General features: G+C 54.5%; 2 protein-coding genes across 3 annotated transcripts in view; one reads left to right on the forward strand and one right to left on the reverse strand.

Moving 5' to 3' along the window:
- The first annotated feature begins 3,601 nt into the window (after positions 1-3,601).
- Positions 3,602-8,132, forward strand: GPRIN1 (G protein regulated inducer of neurite outgrowth 1). The gene is made up of 2 exons (XM_044228354.1): positions 3,602-3,676; positions 4,180-8,132. The coding sequence occupies exons 1-2, from the start codon at positions 3,602-3,604 to the stop codon at positions 7,189-7,191; spliced, it is 3,087 nt and encodes a 1,028-aa protein (XP_044084289.1). The 3' UTR covers positions 7,192-8,132.
- Positions 8,133-8,169: 37 nt separating this feature from the next.
- Positions 8,170-23,650, reverse strand: part of CDHR2 (cadherin related family member 2) — a 36,939-nt gene continuing 21,458 nt past the window's right edge. The window contains exons 13-33 of one of the 2 annotated variants that reach the window (XM_044228996.1): positions 22,857-23,012; positions 22,613-22,774; positions 22,270-22,331; positions 21,755-21,998; positions 19,582-19,821; positions 17,178-17,247; positions 16,424-17,029; positions 15,742-15,813; positions 15,275-15,324; positions 13,763-13,914; positions 13,540-13,648; positions 13,360-13,448; positions 12,828-12,896; positions 12,643-12,720; positions 12,490-12,550; positions 12,282-12,406; positions 11,658-11,771; positions 11,496-11,576; positions 10,742-10,799; positions 10,557-10,625; positions 8,170-8,425 (exon numbers count right to left, since the gene is read on the reverse strand). In XM_044228996.1, coding sequence (XP_044084931.1) covers positions 8,294-8,425; positions 10,557-10,625; positions 10,742-10,799; positions 11,496-11,576; positions 11,658-11,771; positions 12,282-12,406; positions 12,490-12,550; positions 12,643-12,720; positions 12,828-12,896; positions 13,360-13,448; positions 13,540-13,648; positions 13,763-13,914; positions 15,275-15,324; positions 15,742-15,813; positions 16,424-17,029; positions 17,178-17,247; positions 19,582-19,821; positions 21,755-21,998; positions 22,270-22,331; positions 22,613-22,774; positions 22,857-23,012 — 2,799 coding nt within the window. In that variant the 3' untranslated portion in view covers positions 8,170-8,293. Of the gene's footprint in view, positions 8,429-10,556; positions 10,626-10,741; positions 10,800-11,495; positions 11,577-11,657; positions 11,772-12,281; positions 12,407-12,489; positions 12,551-12,642; positions 12,721-12,827; positions 12,897-13,359; positions 13,449-13,539; positions 13,649-13,762; positions 13,915-15,274; positions 15,325-15,741; positions 15,814-16,423; positions 17,030-17,177; positions 17,248-19,581; positions 19,822-21,754; positions 21,999-22,269; positions 22,332-22,612; positions 22,775-22,856; positions 23,013-23,650 lie in introns of both variants that reach the window. The other variant, XM_044228988.1, reaches the window with a different exon arrangement.

The following is a 23,650-nucleotide window of genomic DNA, read 5'->3' on the forward strand; positions in this document are numbered from 1 at the left end:
CAATGTGAAATCTGCCCCGGCGTCCAGGACACATAGGGAGGGGTGGAGATTGGGGCTAATTGGGGAGTACACCCCCATCCAAGAAGGCAGCCACTGCTTGGCTCCTGCTGACTGTTGCCACGCAGGAAGCATGCTCAGATTGCCAAATTTTAGTTTTCCAAGAGAATCTGGAAATCTGATTTTCACATGAAATCTTTGAATTTTTAAATGTTGATCGGTTAACGCCTTTAAAAATTTCCTTTTAGCACTCTGGGTCAAACAAGCAGGTCTGAGTGCTAGATTCTGCCAGTTTGCGCCTCTGCTGCAGGCTGTCCATCCCCTGCCCCCTCTGGGGAGCACAGCTGGGCTCTGACAGGCTTGAGTAGATAAAAACAGGTCTTCCATGTACACAGCCCAGCCCTAAAGCGAGCAGAGCCCCACACACCCCTCATCTTCTCTAATCCTCACAGCAGCCTCGTGGGAGCAGGGGCGGCTTTCTCAGGGTCCCCAGTGAGGAGAAGAGACTTGTCTCAGCTCATAGAACTGCTAAGTAGGGAAATGCCTCATCTCTCTCCCCTTCTCAACCTCACTCCAGCCACTCTGGCCTTTTCACGGCTGCCTCAGATGCTGGCTCCTCAGAGGGGCCTTCCTCAGCCAGGTGTGTAAGTCAGCTGCTCCCCACCCCCATAGTCCCACAAGTCCCTCAGCTTAATTTCCAAAGCCAGGTGCCCCATTGTCCTCTGCAAGGGGTAGACTGCTCCAACTCTAGTGTCCCCATATTGGTGATGACCCCCCTCCGCCCCAGTCCCATAAGCCCAAAGCCTGGGGGACACAGTAGTGAATAGTATCAGCTCAATCCCCATCCGGTGACTCAAGGTCTAGGCAGGGACCTGGAGGTCTAAAGGACAGAGTGACATGTGTCTGGTTAGAGGAAGAACAAGAGGCCATAGGAACTCCTAGGAAGCTGGTGGGCAAAGAAAGCTCACTGGAACAGGAGACATTTGAACTGGGACCTGAAGGTTTAATGGGAGTCAAGCAACTGTTTAGAGGCTGGGGTGAGAGAAGCTGTGAAGCCACAGATGAGCCCAGAGAGGTTTTCACACATGTGACACCTGTGTGTGCCCACACGTGTGTGCGTGTTTGTACCTACTTTGAGGAATGTGTCCTGAAAGATAAAGCTTAGCGGGTAAGTGAGTACACAGGGACTTGGGAGCACATGATAGGATTGGACTTGACCCTAAAGGCAATAGTGAGTCTTTAAGGTTTCTCCCCCACCCCCCATTTAAAAAAAACAGAAGTAATATATGCACACATAACCACAATTTCATGCATTGCAAAGGGGCATACCAAAAAAAAAATTCTCTTCCACCTCCAGATCCCTGGTCTCACTTCCCAGAGGCAATTGCTACTAAGTTTTATGGGTTTCCTTCCAGAAATTTTCTCTTTATAAATAAACCCGTATATGTGTATCTGTCCTTTTTTCTTATCTGCATGCATGGAATCCCACTAGCCCTGGCTTTTTTCACTTAATTTATCTTAGACATCATTCCTTATCACTCCACACTTTCTGACAGCTGTGGGGGAGGGGATTCCGTGAGGCAGTCCCATATTTAATGAACTGGCTTCCTGTTTTTTTTCCTCATCACTAGCCATGTTCTCGTGCACCCTTGGTGCACCATCCATCCATCTTCAAGACCGTTCCTGGAGGTGGGATTGCTGATCTAAATGCCAAGTGCATTGTAAACTTCTATAGGAACTGACCAATGTCTTTCCAAAAAGATTACAGCTAATTTACTTCCCTAGCAAGAGCAAGGAGGAGTTGGAGACAAAGAGGGGCATGGTAGACCAACATCTTAAAAAGATCATTCAGTCATTCATTTAACAAATATGTCTAGGGGACTACTTGCTTACTATATGCCAGTCATTGTTCTCAACCCTGAGGGTATATAAGTAAATACTACAAAGTTCCCATCCTGCTGGAGCTGACAGTCTTTTTTTTTTTTTTAATTAAAAAAAATTTTTTTAAAGATTTTATTTATTTATTTGACAGAGAGAGAGAGGCAGAGAGGCAGGCAGAAAGAGAGGGGGAAGCAGGCTCCCTGCTGAGCAGAGAGCCCGATGTGGGGCTTGATCCCAGGACCCCGGGATCATGACCTGAGCGGAAGGCAGAGGCCCAACCCACTGTGCCACCCAGGCTCCCCTGGAGCTGACAATCTAATGGGAGAGACAAACCATGTATAATAAACAACGGTATGTAATATATCACTGGTGACGGGTTCTATGAAAAAAAGCCGAGCAAGGCAGGGGGAATGGAGAGTGCCAACCAGGGCTGGGGAGGAGGGGTCAGGAAAAGCCACAGGGAGCAGACCATGCAGATTTTAGGAGGGTAAGCATTCCAGGCAGAGGAAAGAGCCAGTGCAAAAGCCCCAGGGCAGCGTGCATCCAAGGATCAGCAAGGCAGCCAGTATGACTGAAGCAGCATGATGGAGAGAAAGTGGTGGGAGACAAGGTCAAGATCAGTGATGGGGCCAGAAGGTGCAGGGACATGTAAGGAGTTTACTTTTACTTGGCATGGCATGGGGAGCTACTGCATGGCTCTGAGCAGAGGAGAGATGGGCTACCTTGGGTCTTACTAAAACCCTTCCAGCTGCTGTGTTGAGGTTGAACCATACGGGTTGAAGGAAGAAGCCAGGATAAGCCAGGAGGGAGACAGTCCAAGTTCAGTTCAGGAGAGTGGCCAGGTTCCGGCTGTATTTTGAAGGGAGATCTGTCATGTTTTGTTAATGGATGGGACGTGGGTTGTGCAAGAAAAGTCAAGGGTGATTCTAGGGCTTTTGGCCTGAGCACTAGTGAGATGGCTTTGGGAAGGAGGGTAGGTGGAGCAGGTTTGGGGGGAATCCAGCGTGCTGCTCACTCTGGCTGCCGGTGTGTAGTGGGACGAAGTTGCTCGCAGATCCAGCTGCCTGCCAGCCCCTCTCCCCGATGTTCCCCAGACACTGCACACTCAGCTTGTCTAAAACACAGCTCCCCTCTTCCCCAGATTTCCTGCCTCACCCCCACCCCAACCCTGGCCAGAATCCCACAGGCCACCCCTACTGCCACCCTCTGCAGCCGGCTGGCTCCTGTCGGTTTTCCCCAGGATCTCTCAGTTCTGCCAACTCTCATCTAGATTATTGCAGAGAAGGACTGAGTGAATAAAGGAAGAATTGGAAGAAGGAGAGAATAAAGAATGGTTGACTAGCCCCTCTGGTCCCGCCTCCACACCATCCCAGAGCGGTCTTTGAAATCTCACATTTCAGACTATGTCCCTTCCCAACTATAAATCATCCACATCTTCCCAGGGCCTGCACAGACCAAAACTGCAGTCCACAGATATATTTTATTTGACCCCCGTGGTGTTTTTCTTTTTTGATCTTGAATTAGGATATTTTACGTTGAAGTTCTGGATCTCCTGCTACTCGCTGATACTACCGGGATGAATCTGTCCAGAACAGTGCTTGGCTAGCGGAGGAGTGGCTCCCACCTTAGGGCATACCCTCTCTGCTTTGCAAACTTTCCCTGCCACTCCCTACTATTCTCCACCCGGCCTGGTTCCCTCACTTAAATTACCCTCCTGGCCCCTATGGCATCAGAGTTTGTGACCTGCGTCCGAATGCGGTGGGCTGACAAGGAAGACAAAGGGTATCTGCTGCATGGGGTAAAGATTGATCAAGTTGAAAAGTCAGACCATGAGGGCCCCTGGGTGGAACAGTCTGTTAAGTGTCTGACACTTGGTGTCAGCTCAGGTCGTGATCTCAGGGTCATGGGATCGAGCCCCCCATCAGGCTCCTAGCTCAGTGCAGAGTCTGTGTGAGGCTCTCTCTCTCTCTCTCTCTCCCTCTGCCCCCCTCCATGTTCTGTCTCCCTCTCTCTCTTAAATAAGCAAATTTTTTTTAAAAAAGGAAAGAAGTTACACTGTGACCAAGTTGTGAAGGGCCTTGAATGCCATTTTAGGAAGTTTGACCTTTATCTAGAGGGCCACTGGGAGCAGAGAAGCAGGGGAGTGATGGGGTGGGACAGAAGAGGACCAGATGGGGGCAGAGAACCCAGGGAGGAGGCCCAGCTGCTAGGAGAAGGGTGAGAGGGAGAAGATAGAGGCTCCTCCTCACGGGGTCTTCCCTGAGTCTGAGTCTGTTTTCTTTGTGTTTCAGAACCAGATAGAAGCCTGGGGCACAAGTACGGTTCGGAGGGCAGTTGGGCAGTGCTGAAGACCCAACCTGGCTCCAGCTTCTTTGGAAGAACTCCAGCCCCCCAGCACCTCAGCCCACAGCCCTCTGCTGCCCACAGGATGGGAGCCTGGGGGCTGGGAGCCCAGCCATGAGGGACTGCTGCCCCTCCCAGCAGAAGGCCAGCCCTGCACCCCCTAGGCACAACCCTGCCCCAAGCCCAGGCATGGACTCTAGACACAGCAGCTCCAGTGGGGCTGGGGAAGGGGCCTCTTGTTCTGAGGGCCCTGGTGGGAGCTTGGCCTGCATCCCTTCCCAAGAGGCAGCCAGCAAAGAGACACTGGGGGCACATGCAGCCTTGATCTCAGGGACACCAGAAGCCAACTTCTCTGAGAAGCCAGAGCCTGTGTCCTCAGTGAAAACTGATCCCTCATCCTTGGAGAACAGAAATCCTTTGTTTTTGGAGAAGATGGAGTCCAAGTCTTCAAAGCAGGCAGATTCCACTTCCACAGGAAAGGAAGCTGCTGGGTCCTTGAGAACGGCAGATCCTGTGTTTATAGTAAAGACAGAGCCTGCAGTCTTGGGGAAAGGGGATCCTGTGGCTTCTGGAAGGATGGATCCTGTGGCCCCAAGAAAGGAGGATCCTGGATCCTTAGGGAAGGTAGATCCTGTGTACTCTGACAAGGTGGAACCAGTGTCCCCAGGGAAGGAGGCCCCTGTATCCTCTGCCACATCGGATCCTGAGTTCCCAAGAAAGGAGGAGCCCTGGTGCTCAGGAAAAGAACTTCCTGTGGCCTCAGAAGAGGCATCTGTGGGAAAGGGAGATATTGTGTCCTTGGGAAAGAGAGTTCCTGGGCCCTCAGAAAAGATGGATCCTGGGTCCTTGGAAAACACAGATTCTGCAACTGCAGGAAAGCTAGATCCTTCCTCCTTGGCAACACCGACTCCAGGGCCACCAGGCAAAACTGGGCCTGTGTCTCCGGGAATAGTGGCTCTGGGGTCTTCAGGAAGGATGGCGCCTACTCACTTGGGGATGACAGATTCTCTATCTGTTGGAAGTGCAGAAACTGGGTCCTTGACAAAAGAGGACCCTCAGTTCCCGGGGAAGATGGAGCCTGCCTCCTCGGGAAAGGAAGATCCCATGTCGATGAGTGTGACAAAAACCATGTCTGCTGGGCAGGTGGACGCTGTATTTTCAGGAAAGATGGAACCCACATCTTTGAAAAATGTGGATCCTGTGTCTTCAGGCAAGGTGGGTCTGGTGTCTTTGGGAAAGGTGGATCTCATGTCCTCCGGAAAGCCAGAGCCCTTGTCTCCTGGGCAGGTGACAGAAACTGTCTCATCACGAAAGGAGGACCCAGTGCCCTCCACCAAGATAGATCCCATTTCTGTGGGGAATACAAAAACATCATCTTCTGGAAAAGCGAATCCTGAATTGAAAGGAAGGTTAGACTCTGTACCCTCAGGTCCAGGGAATCCCAAATTCTTGGGGACAGTGGGACCCTCATCATCTGTCAAAGCTGACACAGTGACTGAGAGGAAAACAGAGCTGCGGTCCTCAGAGAAGGCAGGTCCTATGGGCTCTGGAATGGTGGGTCCCACAGCCTCAGGGAAGGCTGACACCATGGCCTTGGGCAAGGCAGACACTGTGAGCAGAGGGAGGGCAGAAAGTGTTCCCCCTGGCGAAGTAGACTCTGTGTCTTCTGGAAATGTGGCCCCTGTGTCTCTAGAAAAAACAGCCCCGGCACCCATGGGAAAAGGAGGTGTCCCGGAGGGAAAGATGGATCCTTTGCCCCCAGAGAAGGGGAATCCTATGAACTCCGCAAAGGTGGATCCCAGGGCCTCAGGGAAGGCAGAACTCAAGTCTGAGGGCAAAGCAGAAACAAAGCCCTTTGGGCAGGAGGGCCCTGCTTTATCGGGAAGGGCAGAGACTGCACCTCTTCGGAAGGAGAAGCCGCTGGCCTTGCAGAAAGGGGAGCCGGAAGCCTCAGGAAACGTAGACCCTATCGCCTCTGGGAAGGTGGGGCCTTTGATTCCAGGGAAGGCTGAGGCTGTGCCTTCAAGAAAGGCAGAGTCCCCCTCTTCCGGGAAGTTGGGTCCCCTGCCTGTGGAGAAGGCAGAGGCCTCCTTCTCCTCCAAGCAGTCAGATGGCAAACCCTGCGGCCCAGGCCCTTCTCCAGCGGGGACCGGGAATGGCGGAGGCCTCTTGGAGCCAGTGCCAGAGCCCAGCGCAGAGGCTTCTTCCGGCCTAGGCCAGAAAGACCTGGCGGCCGCTGGGGCCGAGAGAAGCCCCGGCCCGGAGGCCACTGGGCCCCCACCCGGGCCGCGGACTCGCGACAACTTCACTAAGGCGCCGTCGTGGGAGGCGAGCGCCCCACCGCGCGAGGACGCGGGGACGCAGGCGGGCGCCCAGGCCTGCGTGTCGGTGGCCGTGAGCCCCATGTCTCCGCAGGACGGCGCGGGCGGCCCGGCCTTCAGCTTCCAGGCGGCGCCTCGCGCGCCCAGCCCCGCGCCCAAGCCACCCTCGCGCCGGGACGCGGGCCTGCAGGTGTCGCTGGGCGCCGCCGAGACGCGCTCCGTGGCCACGGGGCCCATGACGCCGCAGGCTGCCGCACCGCCGGCAGCGCCGCCCGCCTTCCCCGAAGTGCGGGTGCGGCCCGGCTCCGCGCTGGCGGCTGCCGTGGCGCCCCAGGAGGCGGCCGAGCCGGTGCGCGACGTGAGCTGGGACGAAAAGGGCATGACGTGGGAGGTGTACGGCGCCGCCATGGAGGTGGAGGTCCTGGGCATGGCCATCCAGAAGCATCTGGAGCGACAGATCGAGGAGCACGGGCGCCAAGGGGCGCCCGCGCCGCCGCCCGCCGCCCGCCCAGGCCCTGGCCGTGCAGGCTCCGTGCGCGCTGCGCCCCCCGAGGGTCCCGCCAAGCGCCCGCCTGGCCTCTTCCGAGCGCTGCTGCAGAGTGTGCGCCGGCCCAGGTGCTGCTCCCGAGCCGGACCCACGGCCGAGTGATCTGCTCCCCTTTTGTACGCCCGGGTTTCCAACCTTTTCAGGCTCCCTTCTTGACCCCAAGATCCTAGAAGGGATCCCCCTCGACGGGCGGGAGGCCCCCCTGAGAGGTGGGCAGCCTCTAAGGGCCTTCTCATCCTCTTCTTCCCAGCCTCTTCCCCTGCCAAACTCACCAGTGAACCCTCTCTACCCGGCCCCCTCATGGTCATGGGACCAGGAACCCAAGCCCTGACACCCACCTTGTCCCCTTCCAGCCCTCATCACTCCCTCCCTCCCTGTCACAACTCGGGGATCTGCTCAGCATGCCCAGCCCTGAGAGCTGAGGCAGGCTCCTGAGATGTCCAGACTGGTAGGCTGAAGTCTTCAGTGGCCACCAGGTCCCCAGAACTGGAGAGACTATGTACAAAAGCTCCAAGTATGCAAGGATTGGTGTGTCAGACCCCTGAGTGTGCAAGGCTCCAAATATGGGGCCCCTGGAAGAGTGTGTGTGTCCATGCAGTGGGCTGGCCCCCATGGCCCGGGCATGTCTTGCATGCTGGTAGTCATCCCCAAATCCTGTCTCCCCCTCATCTGACCCAGTCCCTATCCACCCTCCCTGGACACTGTTCACAATTCCTGACAGCGGGAAGGCAGCTGCAGGAATGCCTGGGAGGCACAGTTGAAAGGAGAGTCTCAGACAGGTCTGGGAATCACAGTCAGAAGCTCATGGAAGGTCTTGGGTCCCAGGCAGCCTGGCAGCTGGTCTTGGGTATTGGGGGCAGGACAGAGAGCTCACTTTATAACCACAGTACTCCTTTAAAGGCTGCCCTCTCTCCCTCGTCCCTGTGTGTTGTGAGCCCCACGAGTCCCTTGTGACCACTCAATACCCCTGTCCCCACCCCTCCAGCCACAGTTTTTGGCTACAAACTGTCACAATATACATTGGTAATAAAATTGTCCCCCAATTCTTGGCAGGTGTGATTGCCTACAAGCAGAAGGGGATAGAGTAGCATGATATATTAATGCATTCAGAGAGAGAGGGGTAGGTGTGGTTTGAGGTGACAAGACTTCTTCCGAGATAGATCACCATGTGGGGCTCTGCAGCAAGGGTCCTGTGGCAGGGACATCACAGGTCTGTGGTGTCCAGGCCAGCATTGGTGAAGGACAGCTCCTGCTGTCCACCTCTGTCTGTCTTCCTTCCTGACAGCACCATGCCCAGAGGCTCTGTATCTAGCTCCTTCGGACTGTGTAGGGGTTCCTGCTGTGGGGAGAAGGAGGGAACGTATGAAGGGTAGAGATGGGGTGATTTTCCCAGTCTGTAAGGGACTCTTCAACCCATGACAGATGGCTGCTTAACTGCACACCCACATGCTTTTCCTGGGGCCTGTTTCTTGGCTGTGTCCCAGAGGTGACCATGGCCACTAGTGGTGCAGATGGGCTCAGGTGAACAGGTGAAGGGGTGGGCCTGAGGGGGAAGTCTCCTCTGGCCTTTGCCTGACCCACGGACACAGCAGGACTTCGGTGTTGTTCTCAGTCCTGAATAATAGCAGGCTCAGTGTCCTGTGCCAAGGAGTCAGTCCAATCCAGTTTCTGCCACCTGTACCCCAAGGCCAGCACTGTGCTGGGCGCAGTCCATGACCTGAAGTACCCACAGGAGACCCCTGAGGCAGGGATCCTGTACCCCACTTTACAGATGTGGAAACCGAGGCTCAGAGGGCTCTCATGGCCAGGAAGAGGCAGAGCAGGGTTTGGATCACTGGGTCTTCTTGGCCCTAAAGACTGTCCATTGCTGCCCCTTGTTGAATCTGGCATCTCCCTGTGCCACCCTCAAAGGGCCACGTCACACCCAGGGTCCCATCTGCAGGTCATCACGGCACACGCTCATCTCCCTGCCTTTCCTCTTCCCCCTTCCCTTGCAACTTGCCACAAACTCAAACCTCTTCACAAGGGCGCCCTCCTATGGAGCCTCCCCCAGGCTCAGCTCCGCCAACACAGAGACACCTCTGGGGGCAGAGCCCCTGCCACCATTCTCCCCAGGGCATTCCATGGGCTTTTTCTGGACTAGGGCTTTTCCAGTCCCTGATAAACAGTGGAACGTCCGAGGGGCCCCAGGAAGGACTAAACAGGGATCCCCTGAGTCCTCACTGTAGACCCCCGGTGGGAGCCATTAGTGCAGTGCAGCCTAGGACAATTCAAACTGTCCTTGGAGACAGGAGACCTGAGTTCTGATCTGCCCTTGCCTTGCAAGCTTTCTGACCTCAGGCAGGTCAGCCCCCAGAGCCTTCTGGCCTTGGTTGCTTGTGAAGGTTGCATTAGATCACCTCTCAGGTCTCTCAGACCTTCCACACAAACATTTACAGAGGTTTTGTGTGAGTTAGGGCGCCAAGAGATCCTCAGAAAAAGGTCCCACCTGTGTTCCTCACCCAGAGACCGCAGCGCCCACCCACTGTTGAAGGAGAGACGTAGAGTCTGGGCAGCTTCTCTGAGTTATAACAACCTCTGTCATCCTAGGACGGTCTTGGCTCTTTTCTGGCTTTTGAAGGCTCTCAGTGGCCCAACCTCTCCCCTTCTCTAGACTCATCTCTCAGGCTCCCTGCCCCTCCCAGCCCACAAGCTCAGCCCCACCGGGAACCTCCAATGCCACTCCCCTGTAGGGGTCTGCCTTGGCCTCCACCAGGGGCCACAAACCTGGCCACGAGTTCTCACCCACAAGACTGTTCTCTTCTTCCTCTGTTCCCCCCAGACATATTCACTGAAGTTTTGGCCCCAAACCATCTTCAACCAGAGATGAACCGCCCACCCCAATACCTTCAGCACTGCCTGGCCACCCGGATTGCCATCTGTGACCTCCATCTTTGGGGGCCCATTTGGTGGCCTCCATGCTACAGCCAGATCCCTGTGCAACAACCCCCCCACCCCACCTGCTGACCTCCTCCCTGGTTCTCTATCCTGCACATTAGAACTTCAAGAGCTTTAACGACACACTCAAGCATGTTGGATCCCCACCCATTAGAACAGAATCTCCAGGCTGTGACACCACGTTGGCATTTCTAAAGAGTTCCCCATGCGATTCTAGTTAGCAGCCCAGGCTGTGCAAACTGTTGATCTAATTGAACCATCTCCCCTACTGAACAAATAACAGAACTGCTATTTATTTGAGCCTCCCTTCTCTCCTTTACTAGTCTATGTCCACCTCTGAATTTCTTCCCTGCTCCCCGCCAGCTTTCATACAAAGGTATAAACAGAAGGAACCAGATTTTTTAGCTCTTGCTTCATACCAGGTGGTTTTCATACCTGCTCTAACTTCATTCTCAAAAAGCCCTGCATGTTTAGTGTTCCAATCTCCATTTACAGAAGAGAAAACTGAGAACCAGAGGGAAGTCACCCACCTCAAGTCTCAGTGAACCAGTGGAAAAGCAATGGTTAGGTCCCATCGAAGGCTCTGGGCTTCCCAGGGCCTGGTGTGGAGACATTCATGTCAGCAGCAGGTCCTGCAGCTCTGTCCCGCACCCCACCCCTTCAGAGAAGGAACCCATGTCAAGAAGCCCCAGCACCGGCTGAACCCCCAGCTTGCCTTGATTATCTCCTTGTCCTTTTCCAGGTCAACAGAGTTGTCATCCAGGGAATTGAGACTGTGGGAGAGATGATGGAGCTCAGTCAGTAGCCCCAGTCTTCCCTGTCCATGGCCAAGAACCACCATTGCCTCCACCAATCATCACGACGTGACCGTCTCCATCTCCACCACCATCACCTCCACCTCCACCATTACCACCACCTCTACTACCAACAATACCATACCACCAGCACCACCAGCACCTCCACCACCAACACCGCCACCATCGCCACCACCACCTCCGTCACCTCCATCACCACCACCACCACCACCATCACCATCACCATCACCACCACCATCACCAACACCACCAACACCACCACCATCACCATCACCACCATCACCATCACCACCACCATCACCACCACCACCACCACCATCACCAACACCACCACCACCACCACCATCACGAACACCATCACCAACACCACCACCACCATCATCACCATCACCACCACCATCACCAACACCACCAACACCACCACCATCACCATCACCACCATCACCACCACCACCACCATCACCACCACCACCACCACCATCACCAACACCACCACCACCACCACCATCACCACCACCATCACCAACACCACCAACACCAACACCATCACCATCACCACCATCACCATCACCAACACCACCACCATCACCACTGCCACCACCACCACCACCATCGCCATCACTGACCAGCATGGCTGTGAGGGTCTCTGCTCACCTCATGTGGTCTAGGTCACTGGAGGAGGACTGGGAACTGAAGTTCAGGTCCTTGGTAGGGAGGTCCAGCATAGGGTTGGCCCTGGAGAGAAGGCTTATTCAAGCAGTTGTGAACCTCAGACTCCCCATGGAGCTTCTTACCCACTCTCTGACCCCCGCTCACCGCTCAGTGGTGTACATGTTCGTCCCAGGGATGGCAGAGGCCAAGGGCATCACCCCTGCCGCTGTCTTTCGGGCCTCCTTAGCAGCCTTCACAGCCCGAAGCTTCCGGTGGTAGCTGTGGAGAGCCAGGGGCTTGGAGAGTCACTACTTTGCCTGCATTCCCACTGTGTGCCCAGTGCAGGTACTGAGAGTGTGGCTTCACAACAACCCTGGCAGGTCAGAGGGTTAGCACCATAATACCGAGGGCACAAGTGAGAACCGGGGAAAGGAAAGGACTCATCAAGGGCTGGCCAGTGGCAAGGCCTGGAGTCAAATCCAGATGTGGCTGCTGGTCCCAAACATATTGCAAAAGGAAAAAGAGGCAACATTTATGAAAAGACTAGCATTTTCCTGCTTGCAGGATGCATGTTGAGTCCTTGTGCACCTTGAGGAATCTAGTGTTGTGCTCATTCTACAAAGGAAACCAAGGCTTGGGAAGGGGAGTTGACCTGAGTGATCACAACAGGTTTCAGGGGACTAAATACAGATATACTGGATGTCTAAAGCCAAGCTTTCTCTACCCACCAGATGTCTCAAAGGGTGGGAAACGTAGGGCTGGAGACACGGGGGCTGATGGGAGCAATACCTCTTCCGGATACACACGAGGGCCGTGGTCATGATCACGATGACCAGCAGCAAAGCCACTCCCAATCCTATGATGACACTGACGAACAACTTTGGCAGGTCTGACTCCTGGCTCTCCTGGGAGCCCTGGAGAAGAGGTGTGAGGGAGGTTGTGGGTGGACCTTCCCCCTCCCTGCTCCCCTCATCAGCTCCCCTGCGCTGACACTCACCAGTACCACCAGCCCCAGCTGCAGCAGCTGCATCAGTGAGTCCTGGTCGTTCCGGATCATCCTGGCCACAGAGTCCCACTCAGACCCGAGGGATGTCAGCATCCCTCAGGGTTTTGCTCACCCTCCTGCCCACCCAAGGGGAGCCCCACTCACACACTCAGCTCATCAAGAGTCAGGGCTGTCCCGTTTGAGAAGACAAAATAGGCATCAAGGTAGGAACGGCCCCGGGCCCTGGAATGGGGCGGGGGTAAAGAGTAAACCGTCCAGAACCACCCAGCAGGCCCCTCATGCTGCTGCTTCTCATCTTCACTCCAACCACTGAGCCTGTGGGCACTCACCGAGCTGTGGATTCTATGTCCTGAATGCTCACAACATAGACAGTAGTCCTGGTGGCCTGAGTGAGAACCCTGCAAAGGGGGCAGATGTCACTGAGGCATAGGGTAGGAGCCTTAGACCGGGTCTGTGGCCAGGACTCTGCCAGGGGAATTAGGAATTGTGTGAATTAGAAAGGGACACCTCCTCTGGACAGCTTCATTGGCTACTCAGGTAGCACCTCTGTGCAGATTAGACAGGGCAGCCCCTTCCTCTGGGGTTGGGCTTATGACTTAGTGAGCAGAATGCCCCTGTGCAGCGCACAGCCTTCACAACCATACATGACGGTCCTATTTAGGCCTCTCTCTCCCCAGCCAACCCTATGCTTCTAGGAGCATTGAGAGAGGAAGTGCAGGTACAGGTACAGATCAAAGACAGGGACAAAATCAAGTGTAGGTCAGGGACAGGTTTGACCTACATTCTGTCCAGGTCTTGTCAGGGATCAGACTCTCAGGCCCTGTTCTTCCCCACAGTCCCCTCTAGGTGTCCCAAACCTACGCGATAATCTTCTCCATGTTGGCGCCCACCTCCTCCTTGTTCATGGAGAACTGCAGCCTGACACGATAACTTTGGTCCACAGTGAAGAGCTGCAGGAGGAAGGAATGGGGAAGATGAAGCACAAGGGACCCAGGAACTGGCAGAGGGTACCGGGGGCTAGAGGCAGGACCCAATACTCACATTCAGGGTGATTTTAGCTTCCTGAGCAGGACCCACTGAAGGTTTGTCCTGGGCCTGGACTGTCACTTGGTAGGTGCCTTGGAGAGTGGAATCAAGGTTGGTCACCAGCCTATTGAAGGTAGATGAGCATGGCTTAGTTTTGGAACCCAAACTGGAGTCCTCTGGAACTCACTGTCTTGAGGCCCCGTTGACTCCCGCCCATCCAGGGGCTGCCCACAGTTACTCAATGTTGCCAATGAACATGTCCGCCTCTAAGGAGGTAGTGACCCGGAAGTAGCCCTGGAAAGGGGTCGTGGCCCCATCCTTGGCGATGAAATCCACTTGGAGGATAGAGAAGAGGATGGCCCCGTTATTCCCTGAGTCATTGTCTCTGGCCTGGGAGAAAGAAAGGACAACACCTAGGGGCCAGGCCAGGCAACACTTCACCCCCAGCAGGGGTGAAGGGCCTCACTCTGACTGATGAACACCGAGCCATTGGCCAGCATGGAGAACCAGCAGGTGAGATGGCCTGGGCTGGTCCCAGTATTTCTATCAGCCTCCTCCAGGCCACCCCAACTAAGCAAACACTTTAAACAGTGGGCTTGCTCTGCAAATCCAGGTTTGGACAAGTCCCTGCTTCTGGCCCTCTAACTCAACAGGTTGTTGTCCAAAGTCTGTCCCATGTGGAAATCCTGTCCTGCTTTGCCCCAACCCAAAGCCACACACACACACACACACACACACACATTTCCTGAACACCTACTGTGTGCACCTTCCCTTAAATCCCTCATTTCAGTGTTTACTGACATGAATACAAATTCCCTTAGCAGACCATGAAATAATTGGAACGGGGGGGGGCACAAACATTCTTATTCATTCTAGTGCCTTTTAGAGATACGTAGAGCCAACACACAGACCTGTGAGTCTACTGTTCAGAATGAGACCAAAGCTGGTGTTTAAGTTAAAAAAAAAAGTCAATTTAAAGAAAAGGGCTCCAGGCTACGGCCACTCATGACATTGGAATGTAATGAAAGATTGGAAGACTCTTTAAGGCTGGAAAGAAACTGGAGAGAGAATTACTATCCCTGTTTTATAGAGGAAACTGCGGTGAGGACTCAGCTTGAAGTGGGGAACGCTGGCCTCTTTGCACAGCAAAGCGGGGTACACACATATCACCCAAACTCTTCATCCCCACACATCACTGCCAGGAACTGCCAGCTTCTTCCAGGAGGGAAACTGAGCCCCAGAAAGGCAGGCAGCTCCCCAAGTCAGTTAAAGGGCCCATCAGAGCCCCAGTTCCTGGCCTGTGTGGGAGGCCTCGCTCGCCCATGTAACACACCCAGCACCCTCTAACAAACATACTCACATCCCACATCCCGTGTATAAAAATACACAGAAGTATTTTTATAATTTCACTCTGGAAATTATTTATCTGCAAGGAACTCATTTAATTTACAGCTGTTATGATTTGTCTGTATGACTCAAGAATTGTGGCATAGTGAAACAAAATCTAGTCTGCAAATAGTTTTTATGATCATGAAATTTTTATGACAACAAAATGATAATTAATGGAGTTTAAATCCTACCAATTAGGCAAGTGTTCATCTCATTCTGGGGTTTTCTTTTGATATGTTGGAGCCAATAAATGTCCTTTCTTGTGTTAAAACAGTCTGGGGGCAGCCAAAAGGCCTGAAGACCTTAGTCCTGTGTCTCCTGGGGCTAACGTGATGGACAGAGGCAGGAGTCGAGGGCTTACCTGGACAGAAGCCACCTGCTGGTTGGGGACCACAAGTTCTGGGATGATAACTACAAGAGTGAATGAGAAAGAGTCAGTGGGGTCAGGGCCAGTGCCCACCGGCTGAGGGCTGATCCTAAGTCCAGCTCAGGACACAATCCCCCCAAATCTTTCCTCAACCTCTCTACCATCAAAACCCCCATTACAACAGCCTCTGTGCCATCAAATTAGCAACTCATCCACCTCTCATTGTGCAGATGAGGAAACTGAGGCCCAGAGGGGAGGGCCTGGCCCGGGGTCTGATATTATGAGTTGGGGTAGAGCTGGGCTGAAAACTCAGATCTCCCCACTTGTTGAAACTTTGGGGGAGAGGTGGGATTGGAGGCCTTCCTTTCTCTCCACGGGCCAACTTGGGGTTGGAAAAGGGCCTATGGGAGCTGCCCGAAGGAAATCCTGGCAGAGTATGGAGGGAAAGGCTGGCCGCTTACCGAAAGTCTTATTTTCAGGCAGAAAATAGGGGGCGTTGTCATTCATGTCCTCGATGGTGATGGCAAGGCTTCCTACAGGAATAAGTTTGGCTGGTTCTGGCCTCTGGGTCAAGGCCTGACCCAGAAGGCCTGGGCCTCAGCCATGCTTTCTGCTGCCTCCCTCCCACGCATCTCCCATGCACTCCCCCTCCCCTGCTCCTGCCCAGGGGTGCCCACTCAGTTTCCTCTGGCCTTTGTAGCAGGAAGTATCCTTCCCATACCTCAGAGAGGGGAGCACTTGTCCAAGGTCATCCGGCAAGGACTGAGCCCGGCCGGGGAATGTCCTACCTCTTACTCGTTAGCTGTGTAAGCTAGGTTACTGGCACTGTGTGCCTCAGTTTCCTCATCTGTAAAATTGAACAGGGATCACCTAGCCTACCAGTAGTGTGGGAAGGACACCCAGGAGGACTTTTATGGTGCCTGGCACAGCTCTCAGGGGCAGGACGGTCTCGGAGTAGGCTAGCTGTTAGTGCGGTTCTTCTAACGACCACAGTCAGAGGTGGGCTACGAGCATGGTGACAGCTGCCCTCCCCTTCACCCTGCCTCACAAGTGGCTCTGGGCCAGGCACCATGCTAAATGCTTTACATGTGTCCTGGCCCCTGTGCAGCAGCCTCTTGGGCCCAGCAGGCTGGGCCACCTCACCGTTGTCACTGTGGGCCAGGAAGCGGGAGTCCGTAGTGATGTCCCAGGCCCGCACAACCAGCGTGACCAGGTCACAGGACTCATAGTCGATGGCCTCACTCTGACTGATGAACACTGAGCCATTGGCCAGCACGGAAAACCAGCCACGGCACAGGCTGCCCACGTTGACCCCGGCCTTGGTACAGACGACATTCACAAGTTGTATCTCCAGCTGGGACAAGGTATCCACGTCCCAGGCCACCACCTGGGCCACCAGGCCATGCTGTGAGCCATTCTCAGAGACCCGGATGCCCTGGAGTGAGGCTGGGTCCAGAGTCGGGGGCTCATCGTTCACGTCCTCCACGGCCACAGAGACTCCTGCTGTGGCCTCTCTCCCCTGGGGGTCTGGGTTCTCGGCACTCACAGTCAGATTGTAGGAGACCTGTGTCTCATAGTCCAGGCTCACATCCGAGGGCAGCCAGAGGCGGCCCTCAGCGCACCCGGACCCCAGCACCAAGCCACGCAGCACGAAGTTGTTGGCACCGCTCCCCGACAGGAGGAAGCTGATGCGGTTGTTAGCTTCCGTCTGATCCGCGTCCCAGGCAGTCACCACACCCACCAGCTCGCCTGTGGAGGAGGGCAGACTGCACAGCGACCCCGGGCGCAGCCACCGGAGGCTTCCCCTGCCCTCGCCTCCCTCAAGTGCCCCCGGGAGGGATTCAACCCCTCGCCTGGCCCCTGCCCCAGTGCCCGGTCTGACCCAGAGAGGACTTACCTTGGTCCCTCTCCTTCACTGAGAAGGAGTAGACGGACTGGTTGAAGATGGGCAGGTTGTCATTAATGTCCTGCAGGCAAAGGAAATTCTGAGCACACGAACCTCAGGAGCCCTCACGGTTCGGTCTCCCCAGAGCCAGTCTGAGAAGCTCGTGTTTCCTCTGACCCAAGGCACAGACTCTCTGTCAGCATCTCCGCACTTCACCAGCGAGAAAAGTGCCTCTGAGAGGACAGAATCAGGCCAGTGCGCACACCTGGGGCTCACAGGCCTGTGGCAGGATCTCTGGAATTGGTTAGACGTTTTCAGGGAGGCCCCACTCCTCCCTGCTTCTCTGACCACGACTCAGAGCCATCTCAGACTCTGCTTTCCAGAAGGGGAGTTGAGCTCCTATCGGCGTCCCCGTCTGGCCCATCTTGACTCACTGTGTCTTGGATTTATTCTGTTGATCTCACTGTTTCCACAAAGGCCCATGGCCCGGGCTTTCCCTTGTCCCCTCTTTTTGCCTGTCCTTCCTGAGCTCAGCTGACCCCAGGACCCTTGCTCTGTGCTCAGGCAGAGCTGAACTCCAGGAGCCTGCCAAGGCTCAGGCCTGGTCCTGGCCTTAGACACCCACTGTTTTCCATTCTTGCCTACCCTCTCCGGCCCTGGCCACCTACACCTACAAAGACTGACACTGTTGTCCCGGCACAGAGCCACCTCCACCTGCTGCTTCCTCCCCAAATACTAACATATGTTGCAGGTGCCCTTGGCTTTTCCTGCCCTTCCCCGGGGCAGCCCACAGGTATCTGCTTTTGCCTTCAGCTTTTTCTAAGTAAGCGTTCAACAGACATCTATGAAAACAAAGCCATCTCCTCCTTAACTAGGTGTGTTTTCTGCTGGCAATTTCCCAGAATGGTATGTCTGGCTCAGTGCATGCAGCCAGCAGCTTCCTAAGTCACAGGGGTGGCCAAGCTGTGGCAAATCCAGTCCCACTTCTGCCTCACATGTGACTTGACTCCTCTGAGTCTCAGTATCTTCATCTGCAAGATGAGGTCATGATCCCCACTCTAGGGGCGGTTATGAAGATAAGTCTGTGGGTGTGAAAGGACCTACTCACTGACTACCTGCTTTCTTCCTTCTTCATGGTCTACTTCGCCCCGAGGACAGCGGAACAAGCTGACAAGTCCTAATTCGGCTCTGTTTCTCCATTTTCCCTGAGGTCTCCCTCTGATCCTTGCAGGGAACCAGCACATCCCAACCCAGTGGCACACAGGACTGCCCTGTGGGGTGGTGCAGGCTGTGCACTGCACAGGCCTAGGGGGCGCCATCCACATCATAGACATTGGAGAGGCACACATTTGTTACAACACTTCTGTAGAGGAAGGTGCCCTGGGGGCTGGTGGCAGCCTAAGAACCAGACAGATCGGGTTCAAAACCCCATTCTGTGGCTCTAGGCAAGACTCTCACCCTCCGTGCCTCAGTTTCTTGATCAATAAAATGGTAATCACCATCTCTATCTTGCAGGGCCAGGTGTGCAGTAAACCCTGTAAATGCTGATTTTCACCCTTCTCTTTGCCTGTGAATGGTGGTGAGGCGATAGGAGAGTTTCAGCAGAACTTCGTGAATTATAGCTAGAACCAAGAGTACATAGTTCCTGCCTTATCTGTGGGAGAAACTTTCCAAGACTCCCAGAAGATGCCAGGAACCTGGTACTGAGCCCTGTACGCACTATTTTTTTTCCTGAGCAAATATACCCGTGATAAAGTTTAATTTACAAATTAGGCATAGGAAGAGATCAACAATAACTAATACTAAATAGAACAATGGTAACATACTGTGATAGCAGTCAGTGTGAACGTGGGCTCTCTCTCTCCTCTTTCAAAATACGTGATTGTCCTGCACTCATCCTACTTGTCATGCTGATGTGAGAGGATGACATGCCCCCATACATGAAAAGAGGTGGACCACGTGGGTGTTGTGACATCACTAGGCTCCCGACCTTGTGATAACCTGATACATCATAAGGGGGATCATCTGTTCCCAGAACTCTGTTGACCGCAAGTGACCCAAACTGGGGAGAGTAAAACCATGGAATTAGGGGGCAAATGGAAACACTGAGGACCTCCCCCGGGTCCGGCACTCTGCAAAGCACCTTCCACTCGTTAACTCACTTTCTGGCATTTTTGTCACCATTTTACAGATGAGGAACTTGAGGGCACAGGGAGGCTGAATGGTTGCCTAAAGCCCCACAACAGAGCCAGAATCCTAACCCAAGAGGCCTGCTTCCAGAACTCTCTTGCCCACCCTACCACAAAGGGCAGAAATGTGACTCCAGCTGGAGGTGTGGGGGTGCCGGGCACCTGTTGGGAGCTCCCTAACACGGGGCCCATCCTGGCATCCTGCCCGCAGCTGAGCCAGGCCTCACCTCCACGTTAATGGTGACGTTGACTTCAGTGCTGAGGACCGGCTTGCCGCAGTCAGACACAAGCAGGGTCAGCACGATTCGGCCTCCCAGGGCAGGTTCGATGGCCTCTCGGTCCAGGGGCCCCAGGTTCCTGAGGATCCCTTTATCAGGGTCTACCGAGAAGTTATGGCTGTAGGCGCCGGGCAGCAGGCTGAAATGCAGACGGCTGTTGTTGCTGTCGGGCTGGTCATCGTCCCGAGCCTATGCGAAAACCAGCATCCAGCATCAGTTATCGGGGCTTCCCAGCTCCCCAGCCTCCCCTGCAGCCTGGCCTTCCCCTCCAGCACCGGCCCACAAGGGCAGTAACCAGGCCTAAAGCCGGTGGGACATGGGCTCATCTCTCGGCCTCAGTGTCCCGTCAAGGAGGGTCACATCAACAGCTTGCAGGATTCTGCGGTCTTCAGCCCTGAGCTCGTTCCTCGATCCCACAGACATTTACTGCACACTCCCAGGTGTCCGGCCCCGTTCCAGACACTAGAGCCGTGATCAAGACAGTGCCCTGAGGGAGTTGAGGTCCTAGTGGACAGGAGGTGTGGGGCAGCATATCATAGATACTCAAAAGTCAAAAGCAAACAAGTGTAAACTGGGGTGAAGTCCAACAAGATTCTGACTTTCCCACAACGACTACTTTAGTGCTGTAAAACAGCTGATTCTTCACCCAACTCCTGTGTGTGTGTGTGTGTGTGTGTTCTTGTCCTGACAGCGTCCTGAACGTGTGCTTGGTTTGCCTTTGGGGTGACCCAGCATGAAGACTACAGCAGGTTCCATCATGCTCCCGGGCCTATGAATAGGCCTTCCCCTCTAGGCCCCTCTGCCTGACTCCGGGCCAGGCTGGTGATTCCCCTGGGCCTCCACGTCCCCTGAGCTATCTTCAGCACAACACAAGTGACACCCTTGGGTGACTCTCCAGCGCTCTTCCCCTAACTGAGAGTCCTGTGTGGCGGGCATTATGGTGAACTCGCCTCAGAGGACAGGGACCCAGCAGAGAGCCTAGTGCATAGCAGGTCTTCAGCAAACGTGGCTTTGAATCTGGAGCTGGGCTACTCTGACTTGGAACCTAGCCTTTTCCCTCCCCCCCCACCCTCCCCCATTCTTTCATCTCAGATCCTTTGGGATGTTGTTTATTAAATGCCTCCCTTACAGCCAGCAGAGATGATTTTTCCAGTAGCCCGATCCTGTCTTTTCCCCTCTTAGCACTTCGAATTCAGGCCAGTTAATTCACCAAGCGCGTCTCAGGGCTCCTGTTAGTTACAGCGGCAGATCTCCTGCCCCAAGGAACCCACAGACCAGAGGAGCAAGAAGCAAAGGCCCAGGTTTCCCTAGCAGAAAGTTCTGTGCTCTGGTTTCAGGGCTGCCACCTATCGGCTATGCCACCCAAAAAAGTCGCTGAACTTCTCTGAGCCTCAGGGTTCCCCTTCTGTGACCTGGGGACCATCAGAGCATCTACTTCCCACATCAATCAAGACACCAGAGATGGGAATGGGCTCTGGAAACCTCACAGCTCCAGGAGTGGGAGAGTGCTCTGTGGCCACGTGATTGTCATTCTGAGCACCTGGTTTCTTTCCCACTTCTTCCAAGGCCCCCTTTTCAGATGACTCTGGGAGACACATGTCTCTGATATGTCTTTGGAGCCAACCGTGGGTTTTTATCTCATAGACTCTGTGAACCTGGCCGCTGTTATTTCCCTTTTTGCACTGGCCATCAGAAAGCTCAGAACTGAATGTTCAGCTGCCCTCCTGGCAGTAGCATGGTTCTCTGTTCTAACTTTACTTTTGTGCCCATTAGCAACACCACTCTCATTTTCTCTTTTTCCTTATTTCTCCAATTTTTTTTACCTGAATTTTTAATCAAAGTCACCTCAAATCCTTTCTGGAATGAGAGAGGGGCTGGAATTAAAAGGGCCAATATGTTTTTGAGGGCGTGCTCTGTGCTGGGCTTTGTGCTGAACACTTTACATGTATTATCTCATGGATCCCCAGTGACCCTGGGAACAAGGACCATGATTGTCCTCATTTTCCAAAGAGGAGACAGAGGCCCGAGAGATGGATTAACTTTCTCAGGAACCACAGAGAAGAGCCCAGATTCCAACCCAGGGCCGCCATGATCACAGAGCCCGTCCCTGTCCTATCCACACCTGGATGGTCACAAAGACATCGCCCTCCTCCTCCGGGACAAAGATGTTGTAGGAGCCGCTGACCACAGGCCTGTTGTCGTTGATGTCCAGCAGGACAATGTGCAGCGTAGTGGAGGCTGACAAGTTCCCGCCGTCCGTGGCCTGCAACGTCAGGTAGTACTCGGCCTGCTTCTCTCGGTCCAACGCCTCACCGTTCCTCACTGTCACTGTGCCTGAGCCCTGGTCCACCTCAAAGATGTCTGCCCTGTGCAGCGTGGCCAGAGGGAGCCAACAAAAATACAGGATGCCCACTTGAGTTAGAATCTCAGATAAACAGTCAAAAATATTCAAGTATGTCCCCTGCGATATTTGCCATCCACTTATACTAAACAGATTATCTGTTGTTTATCTGAAATTGAAATGGAACTGGGTGTCCTAGAGTTTGCCTGCACCCTAGCCCCACAGCAAGGCAGCGAGGCAGGCCCGGGCCCTGCTCATCTGCCTGCCCCCCCCCTCCGCCCACCCTGAGACCTTACCCGTTCCCTGGAAGCAGGCTGTAGGTGATGCGCCCCCCCTCTCCTGTGTCAGGGTCAAAGGCCTGTGGGGCAGAGAGTTAGACAATGGGACATGGTTTGGAAATGATGGTACTCGCTGCCAGCCAAGCGATCGAAGGGGACAGAGCTGTACCGCTTCCTGTCACAAAGGGAGAATGCCCGACACACTCCGATTCACAAATAGACACCCCCACGCACACGCGTGCATGCTGGCTCGAGCCTGAGGACATCAGATGATAGAGAGACACAGGCAGGGTCACGGTCCCCAGGTATGTGTTTCTCTGTGTCTCACTGAGCCCAGCCCCACAGGGTCACCCTCACTCACATGAATGTTGTCGGTGACCACAGTGCCGTCTGCACTGTGCTCCCAGATACTGAGGCTGTAAAAGCTGTAGGGGAATGTGGGCCGGTGGTCATTAATGTCTCTAAGGTGGATGGTCACCAGGGCGATGGAGGCGTTCCCACTGACTGAGTCAGTAGCCACGACCTGAGGATAGAGGAAGAATCAGCAGTGTGGGGACCAGCGGGCCCGTGGGCCGGGCTCCCTGCTGGCCCAGAACACTCCTCACCTGCACCAGCATCACTGTCTTATCCTCATAGTCCACCAGCTCGGGGGCTCTCACCAACACCTGCACGTCCATGGAGCCTGCTGCCCGATCCGGGGAGACGCTGAAGGCTTCAGCATCAGGTCCCCCCACAGATAGCAGGAAGGTGCCATTGCTGCCCTGTGGAGATGGGCTTAAGGTATAGTAGAGACCCCAACCCCTGCAATGCACCACCCTGCCCCTTGCCCCTAATCCTGGCTGTAGGTGCCTATGTCAGGAGGCCCTGCCTCTGAAGTCCCATGAGGGGAGGCTCTCAAGAGACTGCGGCAAGAGGAAACCTGGGGAAGCCCAGCTGCTCACTGTTCCCTGCAAAGGTGGGCTCGTTAGAAGACGTCTGCAGGTGACTGGGCTCCTGGTTTGGGCTGGAAAGACAGAGCCTGGACACATTCCCCTCACTCCCAGAAGACATTCCTGGGTCTTCTTTACCAACCCCCACTCAACACAGTCGGCCACCATACCAACACCAACCACCAGCAACATCCAAAGTCACCCCATTACCCACATTACCCTCCATTCCACACCCTTTCCACTCCACTCAACGCCAACTACCAACTCAACACACCTGCCCATCTACCACCACCCAACACCTCCTCCACCCACATATTGTACCAACTCAATATCACTAAATACTACCAAACATTGTCTATAGGTAGTCATTGTTCAATACCACACAGACTGCCCACCACTCAGTATCAATGTCCTCTTAAGAATACACCTCCAGGGGCGCCTGGGTGGCTCAGTGGGTTAAAGCCTCTGCC

Source organism: Neovison vison, chromosome 1 (assembly GCF_020171115.1).
Source record: "Neovison vison isolate M4711 chromosome 1, ASM_NN_V1, whole genome shotgun sequence".
Taxonomy (NCBI): Eukaryota; Metazoa; Chordata; class Mammalia; order Carnivora; family Mustelidae; genus Neogale; species Neogale vison.

Excerpts from the sequence above, each read along its gene's own strand:
- GPRIN1 (XM_044228354.1), top strand. The coding sequence starts at position 3,602 with ATGGCATCAGAGTTTGTGACCTGCGTCCGAATGCGGTGGGCTGACAAG. Across the intron at positions 3,677-4,179 it reads AAGGGTATCTGCTGCATGGG|AAGCCTGGGGCACAAGTACG; the intron begins GTAAAGATTGAT and ends AGAACCAGATAG.